The following is a 15,458-nucleotide window of genomic DNA, read 5'->3' on the forward strand; positions in this document are numbered from 1 at the left end:
CCCTCAGGCTTGGGGACCCCACACCAAGCGCAAGAAGTCACCCAAGCCCTTCGTGCCCTCCATACCTAAGTCAGGGGTTTACATGGAGCATTCGTGGAGCTCTCCCTCCTCGATTCATACACCGGTCAGGACTTCACTCCTGTTACGTACACTTACGCCAACAACTTGCTATATGTAGTACAGCCCTGAGACCCATGACTTTGTTTTCATAAGTTTTAACTTTGAAATGATACCTCAGGTTAAAGCCAAGGTGAAAAGTAAAGCATGAAATACTTTTTCAGTCTTTGCAGAATGCCAAAGGTAATTTCCGCAATGGGCAAACAAAGACTTTTGAGCGTATAGCATCAGACAGTTGTTGCAAAAAAGCCCTTCTGGTAGGCAGCCCTACTCGTGATCCACAGCACACCTCCACCGTCCACACCCATGATGGACTAACCAATGCGATTTAAGGACCCGGTAGTAGTCAAAATCTCTTTTGTTGAAAAACGTGTTGAGTGGAAGTGAACTGGGTAGATTTTCCAGAAGGGTTTAAGTTGAGCATGTCAGAGTATGTTAGTGTCATAGACACCATAAGCCATGCAGCCTTGACCAGCAATGATACTGTGCTGACATTTGGCTGGTATGCGGTTGCAAGAGGATCTCATGAAAAAAAAAGACATACATGTCTGCAAATATTCTTGAAGAAGAGAGTGGACTCAACTTTGACCTCAGGTTGAAATTAGATATGTTTGACTTGGACATGTAGTTCTATACTATGTAATAATAGACTTCCTGTATAGGCCGTTTGTAATTATCAAATGAATTGCATCTACAAAGACATTGTGAGATGAGGTATTTATATTGGTCATAATAAACAAAACCTTTCAACACCCAAAAGCATTTTTACTTGGCAAATGCATAACATTTCTTAAATGTCTTGCGCATGGAATCATGTCATAGTTTTAATTGTCCTTGTTGCAAGGTCCTTCTCCTAAAAACAAAACATATGAGGCAGGATGCATGCGTCAATAAATTTAAAGAAGGCCAGAGGTAGAACAGGTGCAAACTAAACAGTAAAACATCAGAATCATTTCTGTGCTCTCACCGTCTTAAGTTGGTCCGCAGAAATTTGCATTCTCGCCCTCAGCTTGTCCCCGATGGTCACATCAGACAACACTGACCACTGTCCACTCCCAAACCTCACTGGCATTGAGAAGACTATTCCAGTCGGGATGTTGAACTGGCCTGCAAATATAGGAACAAATAGCATGTGAGTGTCATATAGACATGTACCACAAAGTAGAGTAAGGTCATACAGTAACAACTTTAACTGTCTGTTGACCTGTACCTGTGCTGAGTATGCCTAATGAGAGGACTTCCTCTGGGGAAGTTTTCCCATTCAAGGCCTTCAGAACTGCAATAATCCCATTGGTTGCTGATATGGCTGTAGGCCTCTGGGTCTTGGAGGCTACAGTGCCACGTTGCAAATTGACCAAACTCTCAAACTCAGATTCCAGCCATTTCCTTGAAGACAGTGATGTGTTGTGCATGACCAATGATTGTGTTACAGCGATTACAGACACATTCTTGAGAGCTAAGTTAAAGGCTAAAAAGACAAAGCGAAGTAATTGTGTGACATCATCATGGTGATTAACTTAGCAGTAGCTAAAAATTCATTGCAGCCAATTGGTTACCTCTCATATATCATCTCAAGGACGGGTTGGGGCAGATGGGATGGTCCACAGATTGCCCCTTGATAATTGAAGACTTTTGCCCTCTGCAGGTCAACTTGAGAAATGCCACTGATGTTTCCCCACACTATTACATCAGACACATCTAGGAAGAAGGAAGAAGAGTGCAATGGATTCTCATTCCTTCCCCTGGTGAGTAAAGGACAACGAGCCAATCTACCTGCTGTCTTTACGTTCAGCTTCTTAGCAACCTGAGCCCTGGCCTCGTACTCCAGCTGGGTTGCCATGGCGACAAACCGGCTGCTGTCGATGGAGGGCGTGTTCTCCAGCAACAGGGAGCACTTCAGGTTGACGAGGGAGTCGCCGGCGACGATCGCCACCACACTCTCGTGCGCCCTCTGCTCGATGAGCCGTCCGTAGCCTCGGTAACGGTCCGCCACCTTCCTCGCCGTGCTCCCCTCCTCCTCTCCGTCCGACCAGCTGTCATCCAAGAGGATGATGACATGGGCCTGTTGGAAGGCCTGGTCCAGGTCTGTGTGGCCTGTGACCTGGTGAAGCTGGGGCAGGGCCAGGTCCTCTATCTCCATCCGGAGCCCCTGCATCTCCTCCTCGTCTCCCCCTACATCCAGCAGGTGGAGGCTGATGGGAGGAGCCTCGGGGAACACCCCCGGTGTGAACAGCATGGGAACGAGGATGTAGCAGGTCTGGCTAAGAGCACTGAGACAGAACAGAGAATGGCAAATACTTCTAAGGTTAGAATAGCCTCCCCAGACTCCCAAGTTCTTAGTATTGAATCATGTTTTGCACTGGTGCACGAGCTGTCAATCGTTTTCTCTCTGTCTGGATCCACGATCATGGTAGCCTGAAGTGTGAATGAAGCGTGACCATGTTTGTTTTGACTCAGCAGTCTTGTTTTACACTTAATGTATAAAAGCGGGAACTGTTAAAGTCCTTTGTTGTCGCCAACATCGGTATTTTAATTTGACCACCAGATTGCTGTAAAAAGCGGACGACACTGATCCAATGTGTCGTGTTGTTCCATACACGACGCAGGAAACTTTCCACCGGTTGCACCTGTTTTGCCGTTGGCCCACCTGCTGATCCATATGTGAAGGGGCGCGATGAGACTGCCATGCATCTCCTCCTCCTCACACAGCTCCCTTGTGCGCAGGTTCTCAGCTGCAACCTTCAACATCAGCTCTGTTGACATATCGGAGGTAATCCCATAGTAACCCTGAGTGGGAGGCAGTATTTTTTACATTTTGGGAGGCAACATTTTGATGTTTCACCCTATCTATTAGCGGGGACAGTGATGTTACCTGCACATGTTCCAGGAAGTCACTGAACCCCCCTAAGAGCATTCCTTTTCCCCCTCTGTCAATCAGTTCCCTCCATATTATGGGGGATTGTTCATGCTTCCAGGCATTTGTCTTGCAGGTGGTCTCAAGCCAATCCTGAAAGGAACAGAGTGGGTTGACATATTGGAATTCAGTGTATATAAAAATATCTCGATAACTTTTTGCTACAAACCTTCCAATCACGGGGGTGAATGGAGATCTTGTGGATTCTGAAGTTTGGCAAAGATCTTTCGAGTAAGTCAGCAAGCAGCTCTGCCTTTGCATAATATGGGCAATCTGCCTTACCTGCAAAATTAAAATGTGAATTATTATCTGATTTGTTACGAGGCAAGTCGACCATATCAGCTTAGTTAGATGCTTACCAGCAAGCACAAATTTAGCCATTTCTCTGGCAGGCGTCAGTTGCTAGGATACCAACGGTGTTACTTTAATTGAATCCGGCAGGAAACATCCGTTGGGTGATAAGAACTACGTAAAACCTGTTTTAGATGAAAGAGGTGTGGAAATATACCATATTTTTATGTTTCAGATAAAAACGATTATTAGGTTTAAAAAAAATAGCACATTTGATTACAAATGCAAATGTTAACTGCATATCAGTTACAATTGACTGGTCGAAACGTGGTGTTGTAACGTCCTATTATGGGAACGCACTCCAAGCCAGGAAACCCCCGTGAGCGTCCTAGCAGTATCAAAAATGGATAATAGAACTTGGTAAATTGTATGACACTAATGTCGTCTTCTATTCTAACTTGTAAGTAAGATAGCCTTCTTGCCAAACAGTAAACCACTGATATTGTTGTGTAATGCCAATACATTCTATTATATCTGCAAAATATTTGCTTACTTTGAATGCAAGCAACATTCAGAAAGCTGGATTGCTGACCTTGGCTTCTGTAAAATGTCAAATTTTGTAGTAAACATATTAGTTCATAGTACACTGCTAACATTTTGCGGGTTAGACTCACGTTGTTACATGTTCATACTTGTCTGCATCGTTAGCTTGCTAGCTAGCTAACACATTTTGGGGGATACATTAACATAATGAACTTCCAGCACTTGCCTGCATGTATGCTTTGAAATGTACGATACTCTCCCAACAATAATATAAAAAGTAGATTTTGGAACAGCAAACACGACTCATGTAGTCTATCTTCATTTTCAGATAAATCAATAGCGACTTTCTGAATCTCAAACTCGCCGACTCCACCATCATCATCAACCTCGTCGAGACATCATGTCAGTCCGTTTAACAGGGGAGGAGGTTCTCAGATGGGTCATGAGGACCTGCGTTCAGAGGTTGCCTAGTCAACACCGGCCCCCTCAGATGCATAGGAGCCTGTTGAGAGAGTTTGACACAGGACTGACACCCATCTGGAGGACAGCCGGCTCGTTTCAGGGCCGACTGGCTGGACAGCATGTCAACACAGTCAGGTATTACTGTCAAAGCAAAACACAAGACTTGAAGGCAATGGAAGCTGAAGAGCACAACTCCATCCAACCAGTGCAATCACCAGTCATCCAGGCCAAGCGGGTTCCTTTCTCCGACAAGTTGAAGGAGTGTGGCTCCCCCACAGACGTCCTAGACCTGGTCTCCCTGTACACAGCCACCTCCAGGAGGGTCAGCAACTGCCTCACCCGCATCTGGTGCATCAACAAGACCATGACGGAGGAACAGCAGCGGGTGGAGCTCAGGCTCATGTTCGAGCATGCGGGCTTTGAGGAGCTGCTCAATACGATCATGCTGGAGGCCGGACGCATGCGGAGCCTCGACCTGGCCTACAGCCTGCTGGCGATGGTGAAGCTAGGCGTGTCGCCAAGCAGCCGAGTGGTCCAGACCCTCCTCCGCGTCTCTCAGGTAACACATCGGGTGTCTTACCTGAGTGGGGAGGGACTCGGGGAGGGCTGTCGTTGTGACTCGTCCTCTGTTCTGTTTACGACAGGAGCGCCTGAATGACTTTGACAAGAAGTCCCTGTCTGTGCTGGCCTCTGGTCTGGAGCCCATGAAGAGCAGCCCCAATGTTGATGCCCTGAAAGAGGGCATGAGGTGGGCATTAGTCTTCCAACGGGTGTCCTTCAAATGGTTCAGAGTTCAGTTGTGGTCTCTATGGGTTTTAAAGTGTTGTCAAATGGTCTCGACTTTCCAAAACAGCCTCAGTACACGTGTTGTTGTCCTCTAAATGCCCAGGTTGATCATCGAGTCTCGCCTGCCAGGCATCCAGAGTGTCATGGCCCTGCAGACTTTGATGCGCCACATGGGAAAAGATGCCCCCCCGCCGTTCAAGAGGAAACTCGAGGTAAGACCTCGATCCTCTCACGCTGCCACCTCTGTGTGGTAGACAACATCTCACCTGACCCCCCGAGTCACTCAGACTTAAGCCTGGCACCCAATTGTGATGCCATTTCATTTGGCTCGCGGTTGAATTTTTCGTCTCGTCTCGTCCCCCCTCCCTTTCAGATGAAAGCCTTGTCCATGACAGAACAGTTCAGCCTCCCGAACTGTCAGTACATGATCTCCACTCTGGCCACCATGGGCTTCTGTTCCAAGCCTCTGCTGGATGTCTGCTGTACAAAGATAGCAGGTGAGAAGACCCGCTATGTCCACTCTGCCACAGAGGCTAGCGGATTGCTCTGTGCTAAAGGGCGTTGTAGATCTGGTATTTGGTACACTCTCCTTACCTAGTCCGTGGTTGATGCTGATGTCGGTTTCCAAAATTGAGTATCATATTGAGTACTTTGATTGTTGCACTGATTAGGCTCCTCCTCTGTATTCATTTAAAATACTACTTGAGTGTATATCATTGTTTGACAGCATTATATAAATATGTATAGGCCTAGGTCTGGAAATGTCTTCTACTCCACTCCCTCCCTAACCCCTTTTCTCCTCCTTACAGATAATGTACATGGGGTCCCCTTCGTCAGACTGTTGACGGTGTTAAGATCGTGCAGGGATCTACACTACAGAAACATGACCCTGTTCACTGCCATCTCGGAGTACGTGGTCTCCACCCTAGACATGTGGAGCAATAAACAGGTATTGGCACACAGATACACACACACACACACACCCACACACTCTTAGATGCACAGGATTGTTAGATGCAGCTGAGGGTTAAGGTGAAGCTCTCTGTTCAGTCTGGTTCTTTCTGTGTGGGTTCTAGGTGATTCTGTTCCTGTCGGTCTTCGAGGACCTGGGCTTCTGTGCCACACCCCTGATGGACGCCTTCCTCGAGAGAGTTCTCCAGAACCCCCAAGTCCTCTCGTTAAAAGACGTTCTCGTCGTCCTAAAGATCTTCTCCGCCCTCAACCACGACCTGCGGGAGCACAGGCAGGGGCAAGTCACCTCCTCCCATCTCAGTAGCTTCACCGTGCCCCCCCCCCCCCCCCCCCCCCCCCCCACAAAAAACAATAAAGCATCTATATCATTTTTTTGTCTATACGTTTACAGGTTTGTTGAGAGCATGACCCACGTTCTGCAGACTTACTTGCCTAAGATGTCCTCCCCTGACCTGCTGAGGGCCGTAGTCAGCCTGTGCATGCTGGGCCACTTCCCCCCGGCTCCTCTCCAACAGCTGCTGCAAGGCCAAACCCTGGATGAGCTCAGGGCTGCGGGTCAGCTCATGTCTTCAGATACACCACAAACCCCCCTCAGCTCCAACTCTTCACTATTCAATAGATTTGATTTGTTTTTAGGTTAAGTGTCCCTTCGGATAGAAGCGTTGGCAAAATGTCAAATTCAACAGCAGATTAGTTAGATTTTGGCCCTATATTCAATGTTTTAACATGTGTGTGTGTGTGTGACCTGGTGCAGGAGGCCATGCCCGTGTGAGGTCAGGGAGAAGGCTGCAGATAGTGGACCTCTGTCTGAGGCTGGACCAGCCTCCTCTTCCTCAGGAACTGACCGTTCCTTCCTCTGCACTGGGCTCCATGTCCCCCACGGAGCCCACTGTCAACTCAGGCTTGGTGACTACGCTTCGCAGCGTTGTGGGAGACACGGGGATTGTACAGGAAGGCGTGCTCGTCGAACAATTCTACTTTATAGGTAATGATTGCGGTTTAAGGTCCAGTATTTTTCAGGGTGTTCCCAGTTGTTGAAACCCGGAGAGTAACCACTTGTTTTTTCCCTGTGTTTTTTAGATTGTTTAATATCATGTCCCCTGCAGGAGACAGAGGGAACTACACTGTCTGAAGGTGAAGCTCCCCAACAGGAACACAGCCAAAGGTAATTGATCTGTAATCAACCTCTACTCTGAGAAGTTTTGATAATGAAATTTGGTGCAAGCTATTGCGATGGTTATTACCTCCTAGGTCAAGAATCGCAGTGATTAGCACACCCCTCTCATCTGTATGCTATGGGACATCCCATCCGCGGGGAATGTTGGCTATGAAGCTACGCCATTTGAAGATCCTAGGATACTCTCCTGTCATGGTTCGTTTCTAAAACGCCTCAGTTATTTTGTAGAATAGCACAACACATTCCTACTTTTTACTTATAATGTACTACATTTCCCATGATCCATCTACCCTTCTATCTCCCAGGTAATGGAGAATGAGCTCCGGAGTCTACCAGAGGAAGAGAGAGCTGCGGTCCTCCGGGCACAGATCTTTCCAGAACACCAGCGACCGCCGGTAGAACAGAAGGAAGAGTGACGGTGCATGAAAACGCCTCTAGCCCAGATGTCCTAACTAAGAAGTCTGAAACTCTTGTTGTCAGACACGTTGACTGTGGTTTATTGCACAGGAACCACAGTTATTCTGTTTTTACCAGGTAAAAACTTGTATAAAAATAATATATGCTGTAAGAGTGGGACTTATTTGTTCTGTAAACAGTGTTTGATACGTAGAACTGAGGAATCGCTGTTCAGATGTCAGATGGAGTGTTACTGTGCATGTTGCCTGCTGCTGTTCATAAACCAAACCTCATTCAGACTTGGGCGTAACCTTTCAAAGGTTGATCTGAAAAAGGATCATTGTCTTGGGGTGCGAAAAATAAAACAACCACTATGTTTATGAAGCTGTCTGTAATATTTGTTGAACCATGGTTGTTGTTTTTCCATAAGCTGTATTTCTAAGTGTCATGTCATATACACAATAGGTAAGCATGTTACCCAGCTAGTATGCCACATTGTTCCAGGAAACTTGCCGCTTTTAACTGGTAGAATTATGCGTTGGCTGTTCCAAAACACAGAAACTGCTAGATTTGCAGGTTAGCATGCATACAGAAAATGAACAACCAGGAAGTGATGCTGGTGTTTTTCATAAATGTTTTACTTTAGGAGATGGTTCATACACAGATGATGGGAATTGCTACAAAAACCGGACACTTTAAATGAGTTTGTTTGATTATTTCTGTATTTTATTGGAGATTTGAAACAGTTAGTAGAAAAGACACACCCTTTTTTGATCCATATTTGTATTCTGAAACAGATTTGGGTTGAATATGGTTACATACCCTAACTAAGAAACCACTATTTCCTGTGAGTATTATACCACCACAGAATTGGGGTCTACCGTTAGATCATTTCCTGCTTAAGGGCATCCCCACTGTAGAGGTCTTTGTGCTCAGCTACAGTTTGTGCAGCGACACAATAAGGCACAGTCAGAACTTCAGCACTCTTCCAGCGCCGTATGTTTAAGACGGCAAATTGAGTTTTTAGGCATTACGTAATTTTATATTTCCAACCAAAATAAATGGCAAGTACCAACATTACAAACGTTCATCACTTCACACACAGTATCGGCATATACAAAAGAAAAACATTATTATTAAAAGAAGACGTTTTTACACGAGCTTTATAGATACAGTTTCTCAGGTAAGACTTATCAGAGCTTCACTCACTCTTTATCGTCATCTTAAAAACAAACTTGTCGCTTCACGGAGCATCTGACAAGGTGGGATGATGAGTTGTTTCCGACAGAGGAGGTTAGAACCATCTCGGTAGTGGAAGCTGGACCCCTTTCCTCTGGCCCACTGGCCCTCTGGCTTTGGTGTTCATGTAGTAGTTGTGGGACAACTCCACTCTCTTCAGTTTGAGCTGCTGGTCAAACACAAACAGATCAAAAATGGAGAAGCAAGCTGGAGCTTCCAGGCAGAGTTTTGAAATCAGTTGAAGTCAATGGTAATTGGTGATGTTCGAATTATAGAGTTCTGTTCAAGTGTTTTGACAACAAAATCTTGATTAGATGTGAGTAGATATTGTAATATATCAATAAAAAAAATTGTGAGATAGATTGATATCGTAAACTCAATGTAAAAGTGGAGTTTATGGAATAGTTAATTTCATGCGAAATGAATACGCTTAAAGTGCTTGCTTCCTTCTTTGTGAGAACATCGCCATGTCACTCACCCAGATGACAAAGCTGGTGATCGTGACAACCACCCCAAAGGTGATGGCAATTGCCAGTAGTACTGCCAGTATCCACCACTTTTGGGAGCATGCTTCTTGTGGTATTGGAACAGAGACTGAAGTCCTTTCACTGGCCACAACCTTCTCACAAGGATATTCTGTGGATCAACAAGTCAGAGAGGTGCATTATGAACCTATCACAGGTCAACATAGGATTAGAACAGTATATTGTAGCAAACTGTGTGTGTTGTGCTAAGTACGAGGGGAGTGTGTTTTACCTTCCACAAGTAGCAGGGTCTTGGGTGCATCCTGTACTTTGCCACCGGGAGGAGGGAACGATATCCAGGCCTCACATGTGTACAGCCCTGTTTGCTCTTTCTGTACTCTGGAGATGTGAAAACTGACTGTGTGGTCTTGTTCGTTCACCCACAGCGCCAGGCTATCCTGAACATGAATCACCCTCTCCCCGGTACTGTTCTCTATTAAAATACGAGAACTGTCAACCTTGGCCTTGCCCATGGAGAGGCGAAAGGTCATTTCTTTTGCCGTCATATTAGGACAGCGCACAGACACGTTGCTGTTGAGGGCCACTCGAATCATCGGGAAATTTTCTGTGGTGAAAAGGTCAAGGTGGTCAATGCTACAAACTGCTTCCTGACCTGCTATATAAACATCAATGTTAATGACCCTCAATTCTTAAATACTTTTTTCTAGTTTCATTTAAAATAATAAAGCGCATATTCTGCGCACACAGGATATGATTCCTGTCAGCCTGAACACAATACACCCACACACAAAACCATGTATAAGCAACACCTGAAGTTTCAAAGGTAAAGGAAACTCACAATTGTGTGAAATAGAAAGCGTGAATCACTCAAGTGTCAGAAACTCCATCCATATCACACTGCCACCCTGCCACCCTTTCTGTCCTATTTAATCTGAACATTCTGATCTCAGAGTACAATGCAAGTATGAACATTACATTCAATCGACATCAACTACAATTGTGAAAACTTTGGAAGACAGACAGAATCAATTATTCCCCTCTCTGACTTTGGGTTTGTGTATATGGTTAACTAGACCTTTCAGAAAAGTCAGGATGTATTTAACTAACAAGCACTTACCATCGCATTCTTGGGGTGAACGTGCGCCAGCCACACCTGGGAAGCGGAGGGTCAGGAGAATTGATAACACCATGAAACCAGTCATCACGATCCGTTTTGATTTGTTTTGTTCTTAAAGTGAGGAATCCCAAATTCTCTCATCAAGAAGAAACTGTTAATTCTAAATGACGGGCTGGCTGACATACAACTCAAGCTATATAAAGCTGTCCACAACTGTTTAGATCTCAGGAGAAGAGTGCGCTAAAGAATGAACTGTACAGTCAGCACTGTCTACTGTCACCCGCTACCAGACTCAACAGAATAAGTAACACCCACATCACAAAGGACCTCCTCTTGGGGAAAACATCCACATCCTTCAGCAATAGTAATTATGCTTTCTCAAGAAGTTTCCGCTGTCTACCTGATGGCAAAAGATTTCTCACATATATCATCATTTTCCACTCAGTTTCCATATTTTGAATTTGCCCCTGTATACCTTTGGGATGGATTCTAATGCCATGTGTTTCCTTCAGAGGAGAGTGGACACCACTCCTGTATTGAAGTGGGGACAAACTCCATATAAATGCTCATAATTCTGGAATGAAAAGTTTGATATGCAGGTGTCCATGTCGTTTTGGCCATAAAGTGTAGTTATGCAAAGGGTCTGTTTGCACTAGCTCTGGTCTGGATGGAAAAATACAAATAAATCATAGTGGCTGTGGTGATGAAATGGGGTGAACATATTTGTCTTCAACTGTGGATGTTTGAGACGTGTCATGTTTTGGAACATTCAGGATGTGCAGCTACCTTTAATAGGATGCAACTCTGCAGAGCATAGTGCAAAAAGGCAATTGGTTGGTGGTTTAGGGTTTGTACCGTCTGTGTGGAATGAGCATACAAGAGTGCATGCGTGCATATGCGCGTGTCTGTCTGTGTGTCTTTGTGAATAGGAGTGTATGTGCGCATGTGAACGTAAGTGTGTGTCGACAGGAAGTCTCTACACACGTCAGTTTCTTCTGGCTGTACTGATTACTAATACACTAACAAGAGCTAGGATTATTATACACGACCACTTATCTGACATGTTTTGACAGATTATGTCCCATTACATACCTATATGTACCTAACAGTAGGCTGGCCACCCATTACAACCACCAACCTTGTGGTCTGTGGTATCAAGGTGATCTCATGGTACTTGTGCAGTCAAAAACCTTTAATCATCAGAATTGAATATTATACGTCACAGTAATGTTCACTGTTTCCTGTTGGCATTATTCATCTCTTTGTGTGGTTTTACTGAACTTTCCGCTTAACAGTTTGATAATGCAAAATAAAATCTTTTTTAAAGAAAAAAAAACGTTTTTATTGTACTTTGAAATGCATACAGCCAGTGCATCATAATCCAAGAAAAGATGTACAAAAGGCTTATATTCAGTGATCAGACATTTCTTTGTGTTTCTGACAGTCTCCAAATAGTAGCCATTTCAATTAAGAAATGTGATGAAAGTCTATTCTAATTTACAATTTTTTGTGGCCGATCTGGATTACTTAATAAACTATATATAGTCGGTTGTGCATTTCTGTTATGGTTTTCTGTTCTGTTTTACTTGATGAATATGTATCGATTTAAAGCCAATCATTTACAAATAAACCCTTTATCTGCAACAGAGATATTAGTAATAATAATATAATAATTCCCCATCTAAATGAAGATTCTATCGTTTATAGAATGTAATCATTTATTAGTGAGACTCTGTGTTTATAGGTGCTATGGAAGAGGAAGATGACATCCCTACATGAAATATTGGTATCTACTTTCTTTAACTCTGATAGTAACTTCAACAATATACGTATGTAGAAAGAGATTCAGTGGATTGGGCTGTGATTTTCTCTAGGGCTCAGGTGCAGATGATAAACATCCACCTGAGATTGAAAAATGTTGCAGTAAAATTGCATTGTGAAATATCAACCATGCTAAATTTCTAATTTTACCCCAAACCAGTGTTGAATCTTGATACGTCGTACCATTGTCTCTGGGAATCCAAAAGATCTCCAATTCAGCAGTGTGGTATATATCTGGGATAACCTCTACACCAGTATCACTTGCCCCTCAACATGGAATCCTCAGTCTTTACTATGACAAGCTGGATGTCAATTGCTCCTCACTAGAAATGTCAGTTTCCCCTCCCTTGGTTAAAATAATGAACCTCATCCCTAACTTCTAAACAGTGTACTTATGTTAAAAAAAGAAAGCTCTGGAATCTGTTGAATTTTTATCAAGCCGTGAAGTAGAATTACTGGACCTATAAATGTGTTACTAGTATTTGTACTTTTCCTATATTTCACAGGCTAGTTGAAGTGCAATCAGTATTGTTTTGGCTAGCATTATTGTAAATATATTATAAACGGTACTTACATACACTTTTAATAGACTTTGTCCTATGTCTTATTTGAAGCCCATAAAAACGTGAAAATGCTTCAAACAAACTGCTTTCTCAAGGACCATGCTGAGGCGACAAAAACATTTAGGATAAAACAACACGCTATAGTAGCATTTGCCCACTAGATGGCACAACTAGCACGGCAAGACATGAACCCTACCCTCAAGTGTGATTTCAAAATGTGGTCTGTAATAATTCATAAATTCCACTAAACCAGTTGGACTTTTGTATTACGTAGTTTTGTAGGGATAAAGTCGAAAGTATATTTGAATCCATGGAGCCAACACTTAATCACACAAAAAGTTGTAGCAAATCAGCAATATGCAGCAAAAAAATGTTTTATTAAAGTTTTGCTGGCCATATGGGGATAACGCGTTATCTCATGCACTAATACCTGCCTGTGGCCTGTCTATTAGTGCATGCCCGTCTGGCTGGTAGGATAGTGTTTTCTGATTGGATAGCTGAGACCAAATTCTGGGCTGGACAGGAAACGGAGACGCGTAGCGTGCAGTGGCTCACTCAACAATCCTGGGAGAAAAGAATGGGAAGAGAATGGGAATGGGAATTTCAATGTACAAAGTATAGTGTTAACTAAGTACACAGGCAAGGCGGCGAGCTCAGGATAAATACCATGAAGACAGTGGACAATACAGTTGTTCAGATTGAATATTAATACATGTGCTTTATTGTTTGATATTCCAAATCCGCGATATTCAGTAACCTTCCACTGGAAAACAGGAGGAGCCGCGTTGATTCCCATTTGGCTGTAAGTAGACTTTAAATTTATCTCTTACTCGAATTGACCAGATTTACTTTTGTTTTGCCTTTTGAAACTGATTACGGAGATAACTACTGCATGTCTTCTCTTTGCAAACATGTGTCACAGAATATGTGAATCTCCAGCATATGTGGTTATGGCCAGTGTCCCCGCGGGTAAAAGAGATAGGTCGGATTGCTATATCGGCTAGCAATGCTCTTGAAAATAAATGACCAAATGATCCTAGTTGTAAATAATCTCCCTCTTCAATGTTACAGGTATTTTGTCCAAAGGCAATGGAAATATAGTCGCCTTGAAAATACCGACAAAAGCTTTGCCTCTATGCGGCCATTGGAACACTCCTTTTATTGGGAGAAAGGGTGTGAAGCGACGGGCTGACTCGAGACACTATCCATGTTTACCTTTGTAACCCTTATTTTATTCGCTTATAGCTCCGTACAGTATGGTAATTGCTGCACCCTACCTTCAGCCTATTGTGTCAACCCGTGTTTATTATATTTAAGGCTAGCACAGATGCTGATGTTTGTGACTGTCAGTAATGAAAATTGTATAGCCTACATTTGGCAAATAACTTTGATCGCGTTACAATATAAGGGTTTCTTCATTTGAAAAAGTCAGAAGGACAAATGTTAGGCTCCTAGTAGTAAGCTAAAGAACAAATCTTCAGTCCACACCCTAATTTCAGGCAGTGGGGTACTGCATCCCAATGATCGATGCATTATGTCAGAAATATAAGTCGAGGAAATGTAACAATTGCATTCTTAAATGTTCTCATATTTACAGGAACAAATACGCACATATTGGATAAAACGCTAGTTTTTAACTACCTGCCTGATTGCTACGGTGAGCTACTTTTGTATCCACTGCCAGGCAGCTAGCTCTCTTTGTTGGATGACGTAGGGCGCAGATTGGCTACTGTAGTTAATTTGACCACTGGCTATCTCGCACTCTTAAGCAGAGGCTACGCTGCCTCGAGCCAATAAAGAAACAAAGCAACGGCCGGTTGCCACTCGGGGCTACGTCTGTTGAATGAGGATGCTGTTATCTCTTGTAAGAGGTTTAAAATCGGATGCTCAGAACAAGCTCAGTGGCAGAGTTGTGGTTTAATGCATAATCCATTTACACCCAGCCTCTTACAGGCAGAGCAGGGTGGACACTGCTGCTTTCAGATACTGTGCTTCTGGCATACAAAGGCCCATCACAGTTCACAGAAAAACATACAGAAGTGTGCAGCCTTGACTGGGGTTCACTCCCAGTTCCAGACACACAGACATTAACACTGTAAAGTTAATGACCCTTCATTGACCGTGGAGTTCAAAGGTCACCCGTAGAGGAACGAAACAGCTATGCCCACTGTCTGTGCCATATGGCCCCAGGCTCTCGCCAGGCAAACATGTGCTGCCTGTACGTTATTTGTTCTGTCAGGGCTGAGCAAAAAAAGAGGTTTTTGATGGCATTCTCCTTCAAAGGCAGAGCAGTTGTCCCCAGTGTGTTTTGCGTTTGGCAGTTTTCTGAAAGGCTCGCAAGTGTGATGCTGATAAGAGGTGGCACCTTATATCAGTTTGACCAGAGTGTCCAACGTTTTATGGTTTTACAGTAGATAGTTTGTTACTGACTGAGGCAGGAATGCCGTGTTTTCTGCTCGGGAGGAATGAGGAACCCAGCAATACTCAAACAACTGTTCTTGTTTTGAGTGAACTCAGTGGCTGCCAGTGTGGCAACGTCATAAGATCCCATATGACCCGACCAAGGAAATCCATT

General features: G+C 43.9%; 4 protein-coding genes across 6 annotated transcripts in view; 2 read left to right on the top strand and 2 right to left on the bottom strand.

Moving 5' to 3' along the window:
* Positions 1–862: 862 nt before the first annotated feature.
* On the bottom strand, positions 863–3,477 carry mdh1b (malate dehydrogenase 1B, NAD (soluble)). Its single transcript, XM_047030926.1, has 9 exons — positions 3,391–3,477; positions 3,201–3,313; positions 2,990–3,124; positions 2,765–2,904; positions 1,891–2,387; positions 1,674–1,815; positions 1,328–1,503; positions 1,085–1,224; positions 863–970 (listed from the first exon to the last, which is right to left on the bottom strand). The coding sequence occupies exons 1-9, from the start codon at positions 3,410–3,412 to the stop codon at positions 929–931; spliced, it is 1,407 nt and encodes a 468-aa protein (XP_046886882.1). The 5' UTR covers positions 3,413–3,477; the 3' UTR covers positions 863–928.
* An 18-nt stretch (positions 3,478–3,495) lies between these two features.
* fastkd2 (FAST kinase domains 2) lies at positions 3,496–8,052 on the top strand. Of its 2 annotated transcripts, XM_047030927.1 has the most exons (12): positions 3,496–3,782; positions 4,194–4,886; positions 4,972–5,075; positions 5,217–5,325; positions 5,487–5,610; positions 5,923–6,062; positions 6,190–6,362; positions 6,477–6,640; positions 6,840–7,070; positions 7,166–7,250; positions 7,337–7,457; positions 7,568–8,052. In XM_047030927.1, the coding sequence occupies exons 2-12, from the start codon at positions 4,266–4,268 to the stop codon at positions 7,676–7,678; spliced, it is 1,983 nt and encodes a 660-aa protein (XP_046886883.1). In that variant the 5' UTR covers positions 3,496–3,782; positions 4,194–4,265; the 3' UTR covers positions 7,679–8,052. The 2 variants fall into 2 exon arrangements, with proteins under 2 accessions (XP_046886883.1, XP_046886884.1); XM_047030928.1 differs by lacking the exon at positions 7,568–8,052 and having other exon boundaries at positions 7,192–7,250; positions 7,337–7,428.
* A 291-nt stretch (positions 8,053–8,343) lies between these two features.
* On the bottom strand, positions 8,344–10,810 carry si:dkey-1h24.6 (T-cell-specific surface glycoprotein CD28). Of its 2 annotated transcripts, none has more exons than XM_047030898.1 (4): positions 10,500–10,806; positions 9,654–9,986; positions 9,376–9,533; positions 8,344–9,063 (listed from the first exon to the last, which is right to left on the bottom strand). In XM_047030898.1, exons 1-4 carry the CDS (start codon positions 10,582–10,584, stop codon positions 8,953–8,955), a joined length of 687 nt encoding a protein of 228 aa, XP_046886854.1. In that variant the 5' UTR covers positions 10,585–10,806; the 3' UTR covers positions 8,344–8,952. The 2 variants fall into 2 exon arrangements, with proteins under 2 accessions (XP_046886854.1, XP_046886853.1); XM_047030897.1 differs by having other exon boundaries at positions 8,356–9,066; positions 10,500–10,810.
* Positions 10,811–13,410: 2,600 nt separating this feature from the next.
* raph1b (Ras association (RalGDS/AF-6) and pleckstrin homology domains 1b) overlaps positions 13,411–15,458 on the top strand; it is a 34,479-nt gene continuing 32,431 nt past the window's right edge. Inside the window, 1 exon segment of the mRNA XM_047031385.1 lies at positions 13,411–13,685. The gene's annotated coding sequence lies outside the window, so the exon portion shown is untranslated.

The sequence above is a fragment of the Hypomesus transpacificus genome, chromosome 12, assembly GCF_021917145.1.
Source record: "Hypomesus transpacificus isolate Combined female chromosome 12, fHypTra1, whole genome shotgun sequence".
NCBI lineage: Eukaryota > Metazoa > Chordata > Actinopteri > Osmeriformes > Osmeridae > Hypomesus > Hypomesus transpacificus.